General features: G+C 38.6%; 1 protein-coding gene across 1 annotated transcript in view; it reads left to right on the top strand.

The window, feature by feature from the left end:
* The window catches only part of OPRM1 (opioid receptor mu 1), a 90,739-nt gene extending 74,717 nt beyond the window's left edge, over positions 1 to 16,022 (top strand). The window contains exon 3 of the mRNA XM_038001127.2: positions 3,933 to 16,022. Coding sequence (XP_037857055.1) covers positions 3,933 to 3,971 — 39 coding nt within the window. The 3' untranslated portion in view covers positions 3,972 to 16,022. The remainder of the gene's footprint in view (positions 1 to 3,932) is intronic.
* Positions 16,023 to 17,815: the final 1,793 nt, after the last annotated feature.

Here is a 17,815-nt window from a genome sequence, read left to right as displayed (position 1 = left end):
TTGGAGATTTTGACTTGGGTGGCTGGTCCTGTATCTTATCAGAATTGAGAGCCTTTCTGGGCCTTCATGTGATTTAGCATTGGCTAATTTTATTGAGACCTTTCAATAGAATATCATCTATATAGTAAGCCCAATTTCTCTGCAAAAAAAAAAAAAGAGAGAGAGAGAGAGAAAGAGAGAGAGGCTCGTCCTGTGTTTTGACTCACCTACTGGCAATAAACAACAGGGAAATTCAAGTAGTGCTGCAACAGCCCAGTAAACATGTTTTGGAGGGTCAGCCAGGGAAGGGGTCTTAATCTTTGGGCGCAAAAGGGATTGAGAAAAATACACGGCCAAAGTCCAAAATGGCACACCAGGTGCAATCACAGAGAATTGATTCATTTACAGTCACAATGTCTGTGACAGCCAGGACTATAATACCAACAAAATTCAGTTGGCAATGATGTACCACAAGCCTCCAGATTCCCATTAGCTTTTTTTCACTGGCCATACAAGGCTGTTACATTGAGATACTACATTTTTCATTAGTCACATTGTATTTAAGCCTTTGATCAAGGCTATGGTTTCCTTTTCTCCTTCTGGAATTCTGAATTTTTTTTTTTTTAACTTAGAAGAGAACCAAAGCCAAGTTGTGTCCAGTTGTGCGTGCATCCTTCTCTCCCTCTCTACAAAGGGCTCTTCCAACCAAAACAATCTCCCCTGGACATCATGAACATTTACAGAACAAGGATGTAAATTATCAATAGCAATTACACATTCAGCCCTGGGAGCCACAAAAGTAGTAGATAACAGGGCTCTAAACAGTCCTGCCCAGAGGATAGAGTTACTTCCTTTCCAATTTTTTTTTTTTTAATCAAATCTGGGTAGTTAAATATGTGGTCCTTACAAGAGAATGACCTCAAGAGAACTTAGTGCAATCCCTCAGGAGGACCTAGTACTTAGTCATTTGAGCATGGATATCAAAAAGCGACATAAGGCGGTGCAGTGGCTCGTGCTTGTAATCCCAGCACTTTGGTAGGCTGAGATGGGTAGACCGCTTGAGCTCAGGAGTTCGAGACCAGCCTGGGCAACATGGTGAAACTCCGTCTCTACCAAAAATACAAAAATTAGCCTAGTGTGGTGTTGCATGTCTGTGGTCCCAGCTATGTGGGAGACTGAAGTGGGAGAATTGCTTGAGCCTGGGAATGGAGGTTGCGGTGAGCTGAGATTGTACCACTGCAATCCAGCCTGGGTGACAGAGTGAGGCAAGAAAAGTAGTGGAGTCCTCTACCATGGAGGAAGAAACGTCATCTTAAAAATGCATTGGTCATGCTCTGGGTGAGGGTTCATCATCAAAGCTATCATTCTGTCCAGGACAGAACAAGTCTAGGGCAGCTTCAACCCTCAGGCTTTAAATAGCTTCCTCCATGGGATTTCGTGAGATTTTATTCACTTAAGAAAACCTTCTTCGCTTGGACACAGTGCCTCATGCCTGTAATCCCACCACTTTTGGAGGCCAAGGCGTGTGGATCACTTGAGGTCAAGTGCTCAAGACCAGCCTGGTCAACATGGGAAACCCCGTCTCTACTAAAAACACAAAAATTAGCTGGGCATGGTGGCACATGCTTATAATTCCAGCTACTTGGGAGGCTGAGGCATGAGAATTGCTTGAATCTGAGAGGTGGAGGTTGCAGTCAGGCAAGATCATGCCACTGCACTCTAGCCTGGGTGACAGAATGAGACTCTGCCTCAAAAAAAGAAAAAAAAGAAAAGGAAGGGAAGGGAAGGGAAGGGAAGGGAAGGGAAGGGAAGGGAAGGGAAGGGAAGGGAGAGGGAGAGGAGGGGAGGGGGAGAGGAGGGGAGGAAAGGAAAGGAAAATCTTCTGGGATTGGCCATAATGTAGTCACTAAAACAGAAATCCAGGGTAGCAAACCTTATTGTGGGACATGATTCTGTCTAAATGACGTAATTTGCACAGTGTTTTAAAGTACAGGGTCCCACATGAGACAGCCTCAGTTCTGCATGCTCTAAGACATAACTTTCTTACTCCTTGATTACACCAGTGCAGCAGCCAAGTGTCGAACAGCCCCTCTGTCTGCCGATCAAAGCACCCCTGGACTTCTTTCCTTTCTCTCTCCCCATGGATCTGCATCTTGGTACTCTCTGTGGGAATACATTGCCCTTCAGGTGTATACAATTGTAACTTACAACTTGACACAGTTGTGCTTTCCTCCCTAATGGGGCCCGGAATGTTCTCTCGGTCCTTTACCCTATAGGAGAGCAAACAGAAACCAGGGCAGCTTGTTGGATTTGATCCCTCACTTTTCAGCCTCCATCTATTGGCTCAACTGTTGTTCATCAACAGATAGGACAGAGGTGGACCACTCGCTGCCCACCTTCTGCACCATTTGGGCTAGAATATTTGCTACCAGACCCAGGGAGCTCACAAATGTCCCTGAACCCAGCTTATGAGTTCTTGCCTTTTTATTCTTCCAAAAAGTTGTCGTCTGTCTTGGCACCCTGCACTTTGTGCCACTTTGGGAAGAATCTCAACCCCTTAGAAGACGGCAAGAAGTAACAGGATTCCAAAGGAGATGACTAAGCAAGCAAGTAGCTTGCTTTGCCACTCTATAGGTGCCAAAATTAGACAAAAGACTCAGACAATTGACTACTCACAGCACAGCAAACAGCAGAAGCTTTAGCGTAATAGTGCCAGTTTCCCTACTCCCAAATCCCACAAGGCAATACGATGGGACCAGATGGCAGTACACACACAGTGGGTCATCTCACAGTTGAGGAACCCAGAGCTTAAGTCTCAGCACCTGGGGGAGCCATAAACCAACCTCCCCTAGGAGCAAGCAGCCACATTGTGGTCAGTGCTGTGATCACCTGTGCCTACTTAATTGCCTGTGTGACCAGCTACAGAAACGATCAGAGTCAAAGGACAGTTAGAACTTACCATTTCTCAGGGTCAGCCAGGGTGTGCAGGGACACTTCTGGCCATGATGGACTGCCTCTCCCTAAAATGAGAATGACCTGACCTATTCTTTATTATTAGAAAACATGTACTGAAATATTTAAGGGTAAAGCAACAAATGGTTTAAAAAGATGGTGTGTGTGTGTGAGAGAGAGAGAAACAGAGAGAGAGAGAAAGAGAAAGAGAGAGAGAGAGAAAGAGAGATAAAGCAGATGGTAAAGCACATGGATAAAGCAAATTTACCAAAATAAAATTTTAAAAAAATGATCTTTTACCCTTTTACACTTATTATACAAACATCTGCTTTTCTCCTCAGCAATATTATAATGAATGATAGCAAAAATTATTTGTTAATTACACAACTTGTTATATTTCCACAGTCCTCTTTCGTTACCTGAAAATACCAGGCCACATTTCCATGTGTCTGAGCAAATTTTGTTACTGTTCAACACATATGCCAGGTTTACAGTGGCGATCAGGTGGGGTGTAATTCAAATCAGTTACAGGATAAAAAAAATCATTAATTTTGAGAATTGGGTAAAAATAAAAATATCTTTATCTGGAAATAAAGAAGATCAGAAGTACTGAAAAAAGCATTGCTTTTCTTTCAAAATGTTGATCAAGTCATAAATGATTTGAGGCTAAAGAGGGAGGAAGAGGGTAACGAAGGGGGAGAAAGAGTTTCGATTAGAAGGTATTTTTTCAAAGAAGGTATCAATAATATCTCTACAATGACTATACAGTTGTTTTCAGTAGTATACACAAATGAAGAGCATATTCATAATGAGCCAGAAGATTATTCAAAATGTCTGAAGAGATTGATTAATGTCTTGACATTTAAAAGAAACTGAAACTTGCAGGTGAAAGTATACGAGAAGGTCTTCAGTATAGTTCCTATGGGCAGAAGATGCTCAATAAATGTGTGCTGCAACCACATCTGAAATGTTCACTGTCTTTGCTCTTTCTCTCCTTTCAGCTAGAAAATCTGGAAGCAGAAACTGCTCCATTGCCCTAACAGGATCTCATGCCATTCCGACCTTCACCAAGCTTAGAAGTCACCATGTATGTGGAAGCAGGTTGCTTCAAGAATGTGTAGGAGGCTCTAATTCTCTAAGAAAGTGCCTGCTTTTAGGTCATCCAACCTCTTTCCTCTCTGGCCACTCTGCTCTGCACATTAGAGGGACAGCCAAAGTAAGTGGAGCATTTGGAAGGAAAGGAGTATACCACACTGAGGAGTCCGGTTTGTGCAAGACAGCCAATGGAACCAAAACCCACTGTGGTATGTGAATTAAAGTCATCATAAAAGGTGACCCTTCTGTCTGTAATATTTTGTGTTCAAGCAAATATTTACGACCTCATCAAAGAAAAACCATCTTTTGTTAAGTTCACCATAGAAGCACATAAAGTAAATGCTACCTCTGATCAAAGCACCTTGAACGGAAGGTCCGAGTCTTTCTAGTGCTTTGCAAGGCAATGGATCCATTATTCTATTTTAGATCTTTAACGTTTACCTTAAAATTAGCATCTGGCTAAGGCATCATTTTCACTTCCATTTCTTGGTTTTGTATTGTTTGAAAAAATAACATCTCTTTCATCTAGCTCCGTAACTGCAAGGGAAGAGATCAGCATGAAAGGTAATCTAAACCACAGTCATGTGTCAGCTGTAGAAAGGTTGATTCTTATGCACTGCAAATACTTCCAAAGAGTCATCATAGGGGAGTTTTCATTCTTAGGCTTTCAGTGGTTTGTTCCCCAGTTTTAAATGTGCAATTTTCTTGCTCCTATTTAAGTGTTCACAAAAGGTAATAGTCAATGAGCTCATCACTTCATCCATGCAGGAAGTCAAGCATTAAAATGTACTCTTTATTTCTCACTGATTTCTCCATACCGCATGCTCCCCACATATTATTTTCTTTTTTTAACTCAGCTCAGAATCCTTATGCCTTTTGAATCAGTGTAATAAAATGGCAGATGTTTTTGTTGATTGCCAGAACAGTTTCAACTTCTTTTAAATAATAGATCCAATAAACATAATCTCAAGACAGACTCAAATGACCATATAAAAAAAGTGTGTCATCTATTTTTCAATCCTGTGTAGCTACTTGGATGTGAAATATTAACAATGGCCCAAAAATATTTTCCTGAAGATTGTGTTTATATAATGTTACCACCAATATTTTGGTCTTTTTGATCTCTGCTAAATGTCAAGATTTCCTTTGTAAAGTGTCAATCTTCTAAATAGTTTCTCTAAGACAATTCTCCTCTTTGACTGATTTTCTTTGTTGTGAAACACAGTAGAGATTTGGCAATCACCCATTTTACTTGATCTAGGTAGACAGCCAAGTCAGATGGCCCATGCCAAGAAGCTCTCCATTTTGAACTTTTGTCAGCATTGATTAAACTAGTCAAATACCCCTTGTAGTTATCTATGAAGATACAAGTGAAAAACTAGGCTGCTGACTTCTGAGTATTCCTGAGTCTACAATCTGCTGGAAGACTCCATTGTAAAATTTGTATTTCTTCATCGATCTGACAAGGCACAAATATGTGCCAGATATCCAAAAGCAATGTTTCTAGAAAACAGCTGTCGGGATCAGAATAACTGAATTTAGTCTCAGATCTATTGGCTATAGTTATGTGGACTCAACCCATCTATCCAGTAGATGGGAAAAAACAAAAGCCAAAATAAGTGTTCTAATGTTTCCTTCTGATGAAGTTTCCCGTTTGCTTGTAATAATCTCCATTTCTCAAATATTATGTTCCATAATAGACAGATATTATGTTTAATTTTTTATATTTTCTGACAAAAGTAGCTAAAACTAGGACCTTAAAAAGATTTAGAATGTTAAAAAAAAGTGTACTAGTTTGTATATATTTACATATATACACTACTAGAGCTTCCATAAGTAAAATGGATAATTCAAACAGAGTACAACGTAATATTTGTATGTAAATAACAGAGGAGGAAAATTCATGCTTTTCATGGGCTATGATGGTTTCTCTCAAGGGATGACATAGTATTGCTTTTGCTCATCAGGCTGTTTTTCCACAAACATTGTTTCTGCTTAATACCAGCTCCTAATACGAATTATCTGGCAAGTTGTTGGAGCAACTTTCCCTTCAAGTAGGACCTGATCTATCTTTTTCCACAAATGTCATGCGTGTGAACAAGTTTCTTCCATGTCATCTTTGAGACTCTACACAGAATACACAATAAAGGGGGTTATTTTTAAAATAAGACATTCTAAAGTAAATAATAAATAAGTGCATTGTCAACATTTTTCATTCAAAACCATTTTTTAATGTAAATTTGCTAGAACCACCTTGCAATTCCAAGGCAAGTAGAGACATAACAACCCCGACTCAACTAGATGGTCTAAGGTTTCTGATAAAATCTGAAGATAAAGAAAATGGAATATTCTGCTTTTTTCTTCCCTCTAATTTTACCCTTGCCTAAGGATGTGATTTCTTTCTGGGTTGGTATCCCAGAAATGCAGACTATAGATATGGGGCAGAAGCTTTGCTTCTTCACCTGATCACTTGCTGTGGAATTTCTAGCTTATTCTGTCCCAAGCAGTTAGTGGTATTTTCTCTTTCAGTCTCCACTGTTATTTTGCTCCTTCATCCGTCTTTCCTTGCCAATCATTAGAAAGGGAAGAAGAGGAAAGAGACTTGGCTGGGGCAATTATGAATCCCTAGGACCCTGCTACTAATGTCCCCATAGGAAGGCGCTATCTGTCCTCAGAAGGGGATTTGATCATACTTCTGTTTTAAGCCTCTAGCTGTAACATTGTAGACCCACTTTAACAGCTTGATGATGGTGAATAAAAGAGTATAGCGAAGAAGCTAAAATTTGAGCTTCAAGGTCATGCAAACCAACGTCTGAATACACTTTGAAATTTTTCGACTTTATGGTTTTGAGCAACATATTTAAGCTCTCCTAGCTTCAGTCTTCTCTTAAAACCGTGGATGATAATAGCAACCTTACTGAATTGTGGTCAAGATTAAGTGACATAATACATACAAAAAGTTTGGCCTACCAGGCAGCCAATGCTTCCTATGTGCAGTGAAAATTATAAATGAAAACTATCAGCACCAAAACAACAACAAGGGAAACTTGGGGAATTCACTGGGAACAATCTCTGCTCATCTTTGGCACTAAACCCTGAGAGAAATCTCCTTGAGAAGGGAGGAAGCCCCTTAAGGGAAGCCTTCTGTGATAGAATCCCAACGGGGCTGTCAGAAGGAGAACTCCTAATCTGGCCATTTGAGGCACTTCTCAACATTGAAATAGACAGTTGCAGTTTTAAAATAAACTCTTCTAAGGCACAGCTATGAGTAGGTAAGAGAGCATTCATTTCCTTCAATAATATGACTATGTTGATAAAACTGATATCCATTCACTTGCAAATTTTATTATCGAAAAAGTCTCACTTAGCTCATTTAATATTATCCAAAAGATGCTAGCAAATTCTGTTTCCCACATTATCACAGCATGCCCTTTACATCTCAGGATCCAGGCAAAAGTTGAAATTCAGAAACATAGATATGAAATGTAGCTAAGATACAAAGAAAATACCTCTGCAAAGATTCTGACTACATTTAACAGAAAGTCCCCAAACCATTCAAAGTCTTTACTTAAGTCTATTTATATGTTTAAAAGCTAAAAACAAGATATTTTTGGTAATGCTTCAATTAAATGTTTTATCTAAATATGTGGAAATGATAAGATGCATACTGCATCTCTCATATAATAAAGATAATCAGTTTTATATGGACATATTCTCCATCTACTGGCAATCACCAAGATAAGATGGCACTAGAAATTTTTCTCCAGCTTATGCCATGAATACTGCAGAAGCTGATACTATCAGTTGTGTTTTTACAAATTCTAGAGGGTTCTAGCCAAAGCAACCTAAGAATAGGACATGGTAGCTTAAGTTTCTCAGCTCCTCAACTGGCCACACACACCTAAGTTGTGGTTGTACAATTCTTGAGGTCAATCAGAACCAAAAAAACTGCTGCTGGAAGAAATATTATCCTCTTCATAGAAATATCCACCAACAGAAAATTGGTTTCTCAAGGAATCCCTACTGTCATTGTAGAAATATCAAGATTCTTGCCTGGATTCTCAACATAATTCTTTACTCACTGGCCTATTGCTTGGGCTCAGGAGAAGAATGAGAACATAAAAGTTCATAAATGCCTGGGCCACTACAACTCTAACCACTGTGTTTCCCCCAGTTTGGTATGGTTCAGGATCCATAGTCACAGAACAGGGCGTGCAGACTGCATTTAAGACCACTGCAAGTAGAGTCTAAGGCAAAAGTCAATTAAAGAGTCCAACTCTGGGACATCCATTTAAGAGCCATTTAATCCATTTAATTACAAATAATTTCAACTCATAGTCAATGTTCTTCACTGTCATCAAAATATAAAAAGTACAAGGAATTGTGTACATTACAAACTGCTCCAGAAGCAAAACCAAATGTAGATAGCTTTGTGAGCTGCATTGTGTGGCAAATGTTCAACCTTTTGTTATGCAATACTACCCATATTGAGTACCATTCTTAAAACAGTAGACAGATGAGTCAAGTTCAATTTAATGCAAACCATATTATTGTGTCCTAAGCACTTCTGTTACTGGAAAGGGATCTGATAGAAACTCCAAAAGAAGATTCTTGGACCTCATGCAAGAAAGAATTCAGGGGAGTCCATAGAGTAAAGTGAAAGTGAAACAGGTCAGGATCAATGGTCTTGTTGTCAAAGGTGTTATCTGAGCTCACTGTCTCACAACCAAGAAAATTAAGGAGCATGGACACAAAGGGTGAGGTTGGAGCAAAAGTTTAATAAGCAGAAGAGAAAAGCTCTCTCTAGCAGAGACGGGAGCCCAAGTGGGTTGCTGTTTTTACAGCTGAATCCAAAAGCTTTCGTAAGAAACTCCTCTCATCGCTGTAGCTATTTGAGTAACTTCTCTTATCTGAAAAGCTGTCTGTATAACTGCCTCTATCTGTGCAGCTACGGGATGTCTCTAGGCAAGCACAAAGCATAGCTTCTCTTGTTGTATAACTGTGGGTTTGTTTTAAGTAAGCCCCTTTTCCTCCCTGTGGAAGTTCCCACAGAGCAGAAAAAAGCAGGAAACTTTTTCCTGGGAGCCCACTAATCACACACTGAACAAAAGGCTTTTGTGCTGGGCCTTACTTTCTAAGAGTGCAGCAGTTACAGTCTGAGTTTTCCCCAGGCTGCTCCATTTTTGCCTGTAGCTATGATTTTTCAGGCAGGCTGCTTCTCCAAGGACTAGTCTTAGCTGTCTACCTAACTGATTTGTCCTTTTTTTCTCCCTCAAAAGCAAGTTTATTAGGAAAGTAAAGGAATAAAGAATGGCTACTCTGTAGGCAGTGTAGTGCCAAGGGCTGCTGGTTGGCTATTTTTGTGGTTATTTCTTGATTACACGCTAAACAAGGGGTGGATTGTTCATGAGTTTTCTGGGAAAGGAGTGGGCAATTCCCAGAACTGAGGTTTCTTCCTCTTTTAAGACCATATAGGGCAACTTCCAGACATTGCCATGGCATTTGTAAACTGTCATGGTACTGGTGGGAATGTTTTTTTAGCATGCTAATGCAATATAATTAGCGTATAATGAGCAGTGAGGACAATCAGAGGCAACTTTCATTGCTGTCTTGGTTTTGGTGGGGTTTGGCCGGCTTCTTTACCACATCCTTTTATCAGTAAGGTCTTTGTGACCTGTACCTTGTGCCAACCTCCTGTGTCTTCCTGTGGCTTAGAATGCCCAACCTCCTGTGAATGCAGCCCAGGAGGTCTCAGCCTTATTTTACCCAGCCCCTATTCAAGATGGAGTCGCTCTGGTTCAAACACCTCTGACACTTGAATTACAAATATAAGGGCCATTGACATGGAGATTTTAAAGGAGGAAAAGTAGATTGACAGTGGACTAAAGGTACTTTTGTAACAGGGTACTTTCCATACAATATTGAATAAATGCAGTGTATACATTTTTAAAGGAATTTTAAGAGCTCAGAAATCATTAAAATTAAATTTATCAATTTTTGAAAGCATCTTCTGACTCAAATATATGAAAAGATTATTCTAGACCCTAGGCAGATATTCAGAGAAAGATCAATTTTCTAGGGGTTTTTCCCATCATGCATTTTATGCAAATGTAATACTATACTTTTTCAACTCACTTTGCATTTCCTGTTACCTTGTACTGAGAACTTCATTGAAACCTGCACTTGAAATCGCACTTCAACTTTAAAAAATTACAGAAGTTGTTTTCCACAGGTATGGAGTGGGATGTTAGAGCTCTAGACATTAATTCCTAGGAATCGCATACCTACGGAAAACAATCCTCTGATCTCCTATGACACAAGGGATGAGACCTTCCTTTTTGTCTCAGACTCAAAAAACAGTAAGTCTTTAATCCATTTGCATCCAAAAGTACTTCATATGCTTGAAACTAAAGTAAAACTTTTTTGCAATACATTAATATGCTCCTAGAACATACTACTGGGTCTCAGACAATGCAGAAAGTTTATTGTTTATTTGGGAAGAGCAAGATAAGAATCAAGTTGAAATATAATAGAGGGCAAGGAAAAAAGATGAAAGCTTAATCCTATTAACCATTCTACCATTGGAATGATTTGCCAACACACCTTGCTGCTACTTAGAGAAAGTAGTTCACCTCACTACCTTTTATCCAAAGAAATTATCTCTAAAAGCACTCAGATGTTTTGTAGAGCAAGTAGCAATCAATTCAAAGTTGCAAAGTTTCTGTAGAATCTCTCAGACCAGGTACAGGACCTACCAAAGGCCACAGCCAAGCACAAGCAGCTACATTAGACAGTCTTACAGCTCCGTGTTTCAGGAAAACTTCTGTCCTGTGGGAGCAACACAAAACTATACCAGTTTTTTGTTAGTGTAAAAATTGCCCAGTATTAACCAGAGCAACCCAAAATGTTTCAGGGTAAGAGTAGATATATTCATATTTTTCAGATGATGTGTCTTCATTTTTGATTTTGAAAGAACAGTCATATTAATTATATCCCATGTAGGGGGCTACTGACAATTTCAATGGCACCTGAATTTGCCTCTATCATACATCTCAATGATTTATTGTCATCCAAAGCTATTTCATGAATCAAATATAGTTTTCTACCTGCCCCACAATTGTGTACATAAAACCTAAACCTCTTAAGCAATAAACCTCTTTCATTACACAGGTTTAGATTCGGAGTTTCATTGCTTAAGTTCCAACTAAAAGGATTACATTCTTAGCATAAGAATACTCATTAGGAAAAATAAGCATTTATTTTAGGTTTTAAAGAGAGAGCAGAGAGGCCCTTTGAGACAGTGGAGAAAATTCATCTTCATATTGTCACAAGCACCATAACAGGAACGTTTAGCAACAAAAACTTTCCAGAGAAAGGTGGTTTCCAATATTACCTACAACTTCCTTTGCAATCTGATTTTTGAAAGGACCTAAAAGTTGAAAGCAGGCTATCACATCCCACTTGCTTTCAAGTCTCTTAAACTTAAACGCTCTTTTGCTTCAAATGTATAAATGTTTTATTTAAGTTTGCATTGTCCAATGAGGCTAGAACTGTTTAAATAAATACACAAGGTTACAAAATACCAAATGGAAATGAGAGAAGTGATGTAAACCACAGAAGATGTAGGAGAAGAGAAAAAAGAGGAAATAAAGGAGACAACTGATTTCCTAAGAGTCTGGGTAAAATTGAACATAGCCATATTCACTGAACAACATGAGTGAGTTTCATTAATTTAAGCACAGCAAAACTGCTTTAATTAACAAGACCAGAGAGAAGGGAGAGGAGATTACATTTGCATGACATAATGGTTGTGATTTCACTGTCCAAGAGGACAAAGACAAAGAAGTTCTGGGAAGGAGAATAACAATTATTTTCCCCCATTTCAAGAAGGGCAGAAGTGTCCCAACACTACCCAATATTTGCAAAATTCAAATGGCTTATAGGCTCTCCTTCCCTGGTTCCCTTAGGAACTGGGTTTCTGGGTTGCAGAAGTGCTTTTCATAGTCTGTATCTGGTTGTGGTGGCAATGTCACCACCCTACACTGCTGTGACACCGAAACAACCAAGCCTAGAATCAGCTGGTGACTCTTTTCATCTTCAGGGTAGATTTGGCTACCAAGGTTGTTCACTGCTCTGTGATAAGAAGGCTCAGTGACAGGTGTACAGCCTTCAGTAAAGTCTCAAAGGTTCTCCCAGCAGAGGTAAACATGTGGGTCCTGCTGGTGACATATTAGACTTCTTACTTTCCCCAAATAAAAAAGTGCCGACTGGGTGTGGTGGATCACGCCTGTAATTCCAGCACTTCTGGAAGGCTGAGGAGGGCAGAACTTGTGTTACAAGGTTAGGAGATCAAGACCATCCTGGCCAATATGGTAAAACCCCATCTCTACTAAAAATACAAAATTAGCCAAGCGTGGTGGTGCACACCTGTAATCCCAGCTAGTCAGGAGGCTGAGGCAGGAGAATTGCTTGAACTGGGGAGGAGGAAGTTGCAGTGAGCCGAGATTGCGGCATTGCACTCCAGGCTGGTCAACAGAATGACGCTGTCTCGAAAAAAAAAAAAAGAGTGCCACATGCCATGCTATGTGCCCAAAGTTTCCATCGCACAATGCAACCTTGAGATGCAGTATTAAATTCTACACGTTTCCTACCATAGTGATACCTGTGGCTTCTCTTTGCTGTGTTCTGAGATGTCATGCTTTGAAATCAGTGGCCATGATCATCTAAGGATTCCGCCAGAGACGTCCAAAAGATGAGGTTTCATTTATAAAGTGAATTTGAATAAAATGGCCAGTTAGGTGTTTTCAGAAACACCTATCCCCTACTTGCCTACCCTGTAAGGGTTTAGGGGTTTGGGGGGAGGTTTTGTTTGTTTTTTTGTTTGCATTTTTTGTTGCTGTTGCTTATTTGTTTGTTGTTGTATTTAAAACTTTTTACTTGTCCCTGAAATGTTTGTCATTACACAGATACACACTCAGGATGAGAACTACCAGACTAGATTAGGAGGTCCACACCACCAATTGACATGTGTCTGTGCTCATGACTTGACATTGCAGTGGGCCAGCTACAACCCTCCCCACCCCTCGCTTTCACTAAATAACAACTCTCTTCTCTCCATCATTTTGACTTAGAACCAATCAGAATTCAATCTCCAATATCCTGACTAGCACAAGAAATCCATGGGTTGATTCTTGTTCTCCTGCATCTCTGCAGGTGGCAAACCTGATTCCTAATGCCTGTTCCTGCCTCTGCGGGGGTCCATTTAGAAAACAGGAAAATAACAAGGGCTTCTTGTAATTCTCTTTGACTGTAATACAATTTGTTCCTGTCTGCCCCCAGGCTCACCCAGTGCTCTGTCTCAGTGGGCAGCTGTAACTGATCACTGCTGTATTAACTGAAAACTCATTTGCTTTATGGAAATTCATGGCCCTTATTTCTCAAGGGACCAGAGAAAACCAATAGGCCTACTTCCCAGCAGAGTATTTTCCATGCAAGCTACTGCATCTGTATAAATTAGGTTCAAATAACAGAGCATTTCCAGGATTTATAAATTCAGTATTACAAATAGTAATCTGGCAAGTGTTCTCAGGATCCCCTTGCTACCTGTAAATCAATCATTTAACTTCCGCATGGACTGGGGGAAAATAATAATAAGAAAAACTGATGTTTACCTGAAGAGCTGCCCAGCGATTTGTGTGTTTTCTTAATAAACTTTACCCATGTATTAAAAGAATAAAATGAGAATGGAGTTAATTCTGACTACGGGATTCCTTTTTCACCTTTATAATGAACTCCTTCTTTCTAACTAAATCTTATCATAACCAAATCTATACACCAAATTATTTAGTACAATTCCTAATAATGGCTGAAGGACCATTTATTTGAAGCAATGTTCACCACAGCAAAATTCCAGTGAAGGCTAAGAACTAGGACAGTCCCTTGAGGATCCTTGTGCCAGGATGTAGGTTGCCGCATGAATGTGCACGTGCATATTAAAATACGCGCACCTCTTTTAAGTCTTGTTTTTCTCAGAGTAAGGTTGAAACTCACAGTAGGAAATTGAGAGATCAGTTTGGTGACTGTTTTCTTATTGATCCTGAAGACAGTTGAAGCAATCATGCTGGTTGTTCTCGAACTAGCTGGTTTACCACAGAGACAGCTGGAGACTGAGCAAATAAAGACATCATTGAGGAAAAAGGCTACCTTATACCTCATGCAGAGCTGAGGCTCTGATAAATGGGAACTGCCAGATAATAGCTATGCTGTTTCTGACATAAATTTAAAAACTAGAATTGTTCCTTCTAGCTCTGTTTTTGCATAGTGGACAGAGATCTTTGTAAAAAAAATAGGAAATTAATGTTAAATTGGATCTGTAAACATAAGTCAGTTTGGCTCCATTGTGTCAAAAGAGAATAGGAGTTTTAACTTGTATCTGTGTTTTGTTAATATTTTGAAGTATAGGAACCTCATGTCAGCCTCATATATGATTGGAGACTTCCACATAATTGAGTTTTAGTGAGCACTGTTACAAAAAATCGTAATGGAAAAACTAAAATGTCAATAATAATTTCAGATGTGTATTTTAGTTCTCATAAGAACGTCTACATTCATTTGCAAAATAGTTCTATATCTATTCTTGAAACATATTTCTTTAGTTCAAGGTCTGATGAGCTCCCAGACTGTTGGGGATTGCTCTGCAGCCTCTCAAGCTTTTGAAGACTCCTGTGATGTTTTTAAATGGCTGGTTTGGTTGAAGTTTCTCTTACCAGTCAGGCACTTTGCATTTTAAGTGTACTTTGCCACCAACACCCCCCCAGCACACACACACATGCACACACACATACACACACGCATGCGCTCACACACACACACAACACAGTGAAATGGACCCGCGGGAATTATATGATAGCTGTAATCAAAATAAAATGCAATCAATACTAAAATACAATTTACCAAAAGCTTACCTCCTTATTTGAAAGTCCAGCATCAATAATTTACTTGCACTCTTGTTATTTACATTTGTACTCTGGAAGTAAACTTGAAAATTATAATTTGCTTTCAATTATACTTACTCTGTCTAAATCTTAATTTGAAATTTAAATTATTTTATCTCTACCCAACCATCGGTTTCATGGAAATGTTTAAATTTTCCTTTGAGACGGAGTCTCGCTCTGTTGCCCAGGCTGGAGTGCAGTGCTCGATCTCCGCTCCCTGCAATCTCCGCCTTCCAGGTTCATGCCATTCTCTTGCCTCAGCCTCCCGAGTGGCTGGGACTACAGGCACTTGCCACCACACCCAGCTAATTTTTTGTATTTTTGTAGAAACGGGGTTTCACCATGTTAGCCAGGATGGTCTCGATCGCCTGACCTCATGATCCGCCTGCCTCTGCCTCCCAAAGTGTTGGGATTACAGGCATGAGCCATTGCGCCTGACCGGAAATGTTTAAATTTTCATAAATCTTGAATCCATAAAATTCAATGCTACCATTTATAATTCAATACTCCTACCATAAAAATTTCAGTGTTAGACATACCTATATGAATATTGGCCTATAAATCCCCATTAATTTAATAGGAATTAAGTTAGAAATACTAATATATATATTCCCTTTGTATACTAATTGTATATCCATATAATGGCATTTTAGTACCATTATATGAAAGTATATTTGCCATTCCATGAAAATGTATCTACCAATATAAATAGAATATATAAAGGGAATATATATACCAATATAAATAGGAATTTATATTGGCATATACATTTCCATTACTTTAAATGGGAATTAAAGAAAAAATGCCAGTTTTCACTAAGTCATCCTTCCCCTGGCAATACATTTCCTGAACTTTTACATACTTAAATAACCAATTCTGAACATGTAAAACAATGAGTGATCTTATTGTTTTCATTTTATTATGTTATATGAAAAAAAGAAATCCTGCAAGGGCAGATTTATTTTTAAAAAATTGAAAAACTACTCTGTCAAACATAGCACATAGAAAAGTTAAAAAATAAAAAAAAAGTAAGTCTAAACATTAGGTGCTCTGTCATTTGTCATTTTTTTATAACATTAATGACACATTTTTTCCTACCCAAATATAATTTCCACTATAAAATAAAAGATGTCCTCCATGTTTTAAATTGCATTTGAAATTCAGGTAACTAATAACCCTTGGTTTTAAAAGATACCTATAATGTTTCTGTGGGGAAAAAAATCAAAATATTGTAAAGAATCTGAGTAAATGAGATCCTCTCATGGTTGATTCAATTCAGACATTTTAAACAGACTCCTGCCCACAAATTATTTTTTCTCTCCAGGAATAGGAATGGCAACTGAATTGTTCCTTCTTTATTCTATAGCTTTAAGTCAAACCTAACATAAGCAATCAACTCTTCCACCCATTGTCCTCTTTCTAGCTGCTTGTATTCCTGAGTCTGAGGGAGGGCAGAATTAATTCATTTCCTTGACAGTGTTGGGGGTGAAATAAAAGCTAGACCCCTGCTGCTCTGCACGTGGATTCAGCTTCTATGCCAGGGTGACATTTTAATTTACAGTAGTCCAGATACCTAAACAGGACATAGAAATGTCAACTGGTCGTATTAAAATAAAAAAGTCTAGAATAGTTTCTGTTTGACGGATTGTGTATCCAAGTAAATAAAAACACAATCACCTTTCAAAACATGGTATGAAATCCACAGTTGTGACAGTGAGCATGACGTGTTTTCTGTGTGTGTATTTAAGCTCTTTCCCTACATCTGCTTTTCAAAAATATTTGCCTAGGCACCTGTATTTCACCTATATGACCCTGCCGGGAAAATAGAGACAAATACATATATTGTTTGTTGTGATAATGCACAAAAAGGAATGTTTTAAAAGAAAAACACAACATTGTTTTCCTTTTGAAGGTCTGGGAGTTTTTCTTTTAAGTTTTTGGGTTTTTTTTTTTCTTCCTCTTCATTAGTATGTTAGTTCCATCATCATGTCTGTTTACTATTGAAAAATAAAAATTTTAATTTACAGTAGAGACAAAGATATTATTTCACATTTTATGCACATTTCCAGGTAGGACAGGATGATCAGATGTAGCTTTCAAAAGAACTACCTGCTAAATCATAATGGTCTCATGTGCAGATCAAAATGTCAACTAGTATATCAAAGAGTGAACAATTCACTAAATTATTTTTACATTACTCCTATTTGACTGTTTAAGATAGTTGTATGTAAAATATATAAATGTTTGCATTGTATTATTCTTGATGTACCAGCATACATAAACATATTAGGCTGTATTGTGAGTTTCCTGCATGTAATATGTAACGTGTAATTATATGTGATAAATAAAACCTAAAAATGATACAAATCTAGATTTTCTCTTGTCTTTCTCATTCTCACATAACTGACCCATTTTAAAAGAATATTCCCCAAGTAAATGTTGCAATGTAGGTAAATAGCCTAAGAATCAGAGACAACTTTGATACTAAATAAATACTTCAAAATAAAGAAGTGAGCTTTCTCTCTTCATGAATTATGTCTTTTTTTTTTTTTTTTTTTTGACAGAGTTTTGCTCTTGTTGCCCAGGCTGGAGTGCAATGGCACGATCTTGGCTCACCACAACCTCAGCCTCCAGGTTCAAGCGATTCTCATGCCTCAGCCTCCCGAGTAGCTGGAATTACAGGCATGCACCACCATGCCCAGCTAATTTTTTTGCATTTTTAGTAGAGACAGGGTTTCTCCATGTTGGTCAGGCTGATCTCGAACTCCCGACCTCAGGTGATCTGCCTGCCTCAG

The sequence above is a fragment of the Chlorocebus sabaeus genome, chromosome 13 (assembly GCF_047675955.1).
Source record: "Chlorocebus sabaeus isolate Y175 chromosome 13, mChlSab1.0.hap1, whole genome shotgun sequence".
Taxonomy (NCBI): domain Eukaryota; kingdom Metazoa; phylum Chordata; class Mammalia; order Primates; family Cercopithecidae; genus Chlorocebus; species Chlorocebus sabaeus.
The sequence above is the reverse complement of the archived record's forward strand: the minus strand, read 5'-3'. Positions and strand labels throughout refer to the sequence as shown.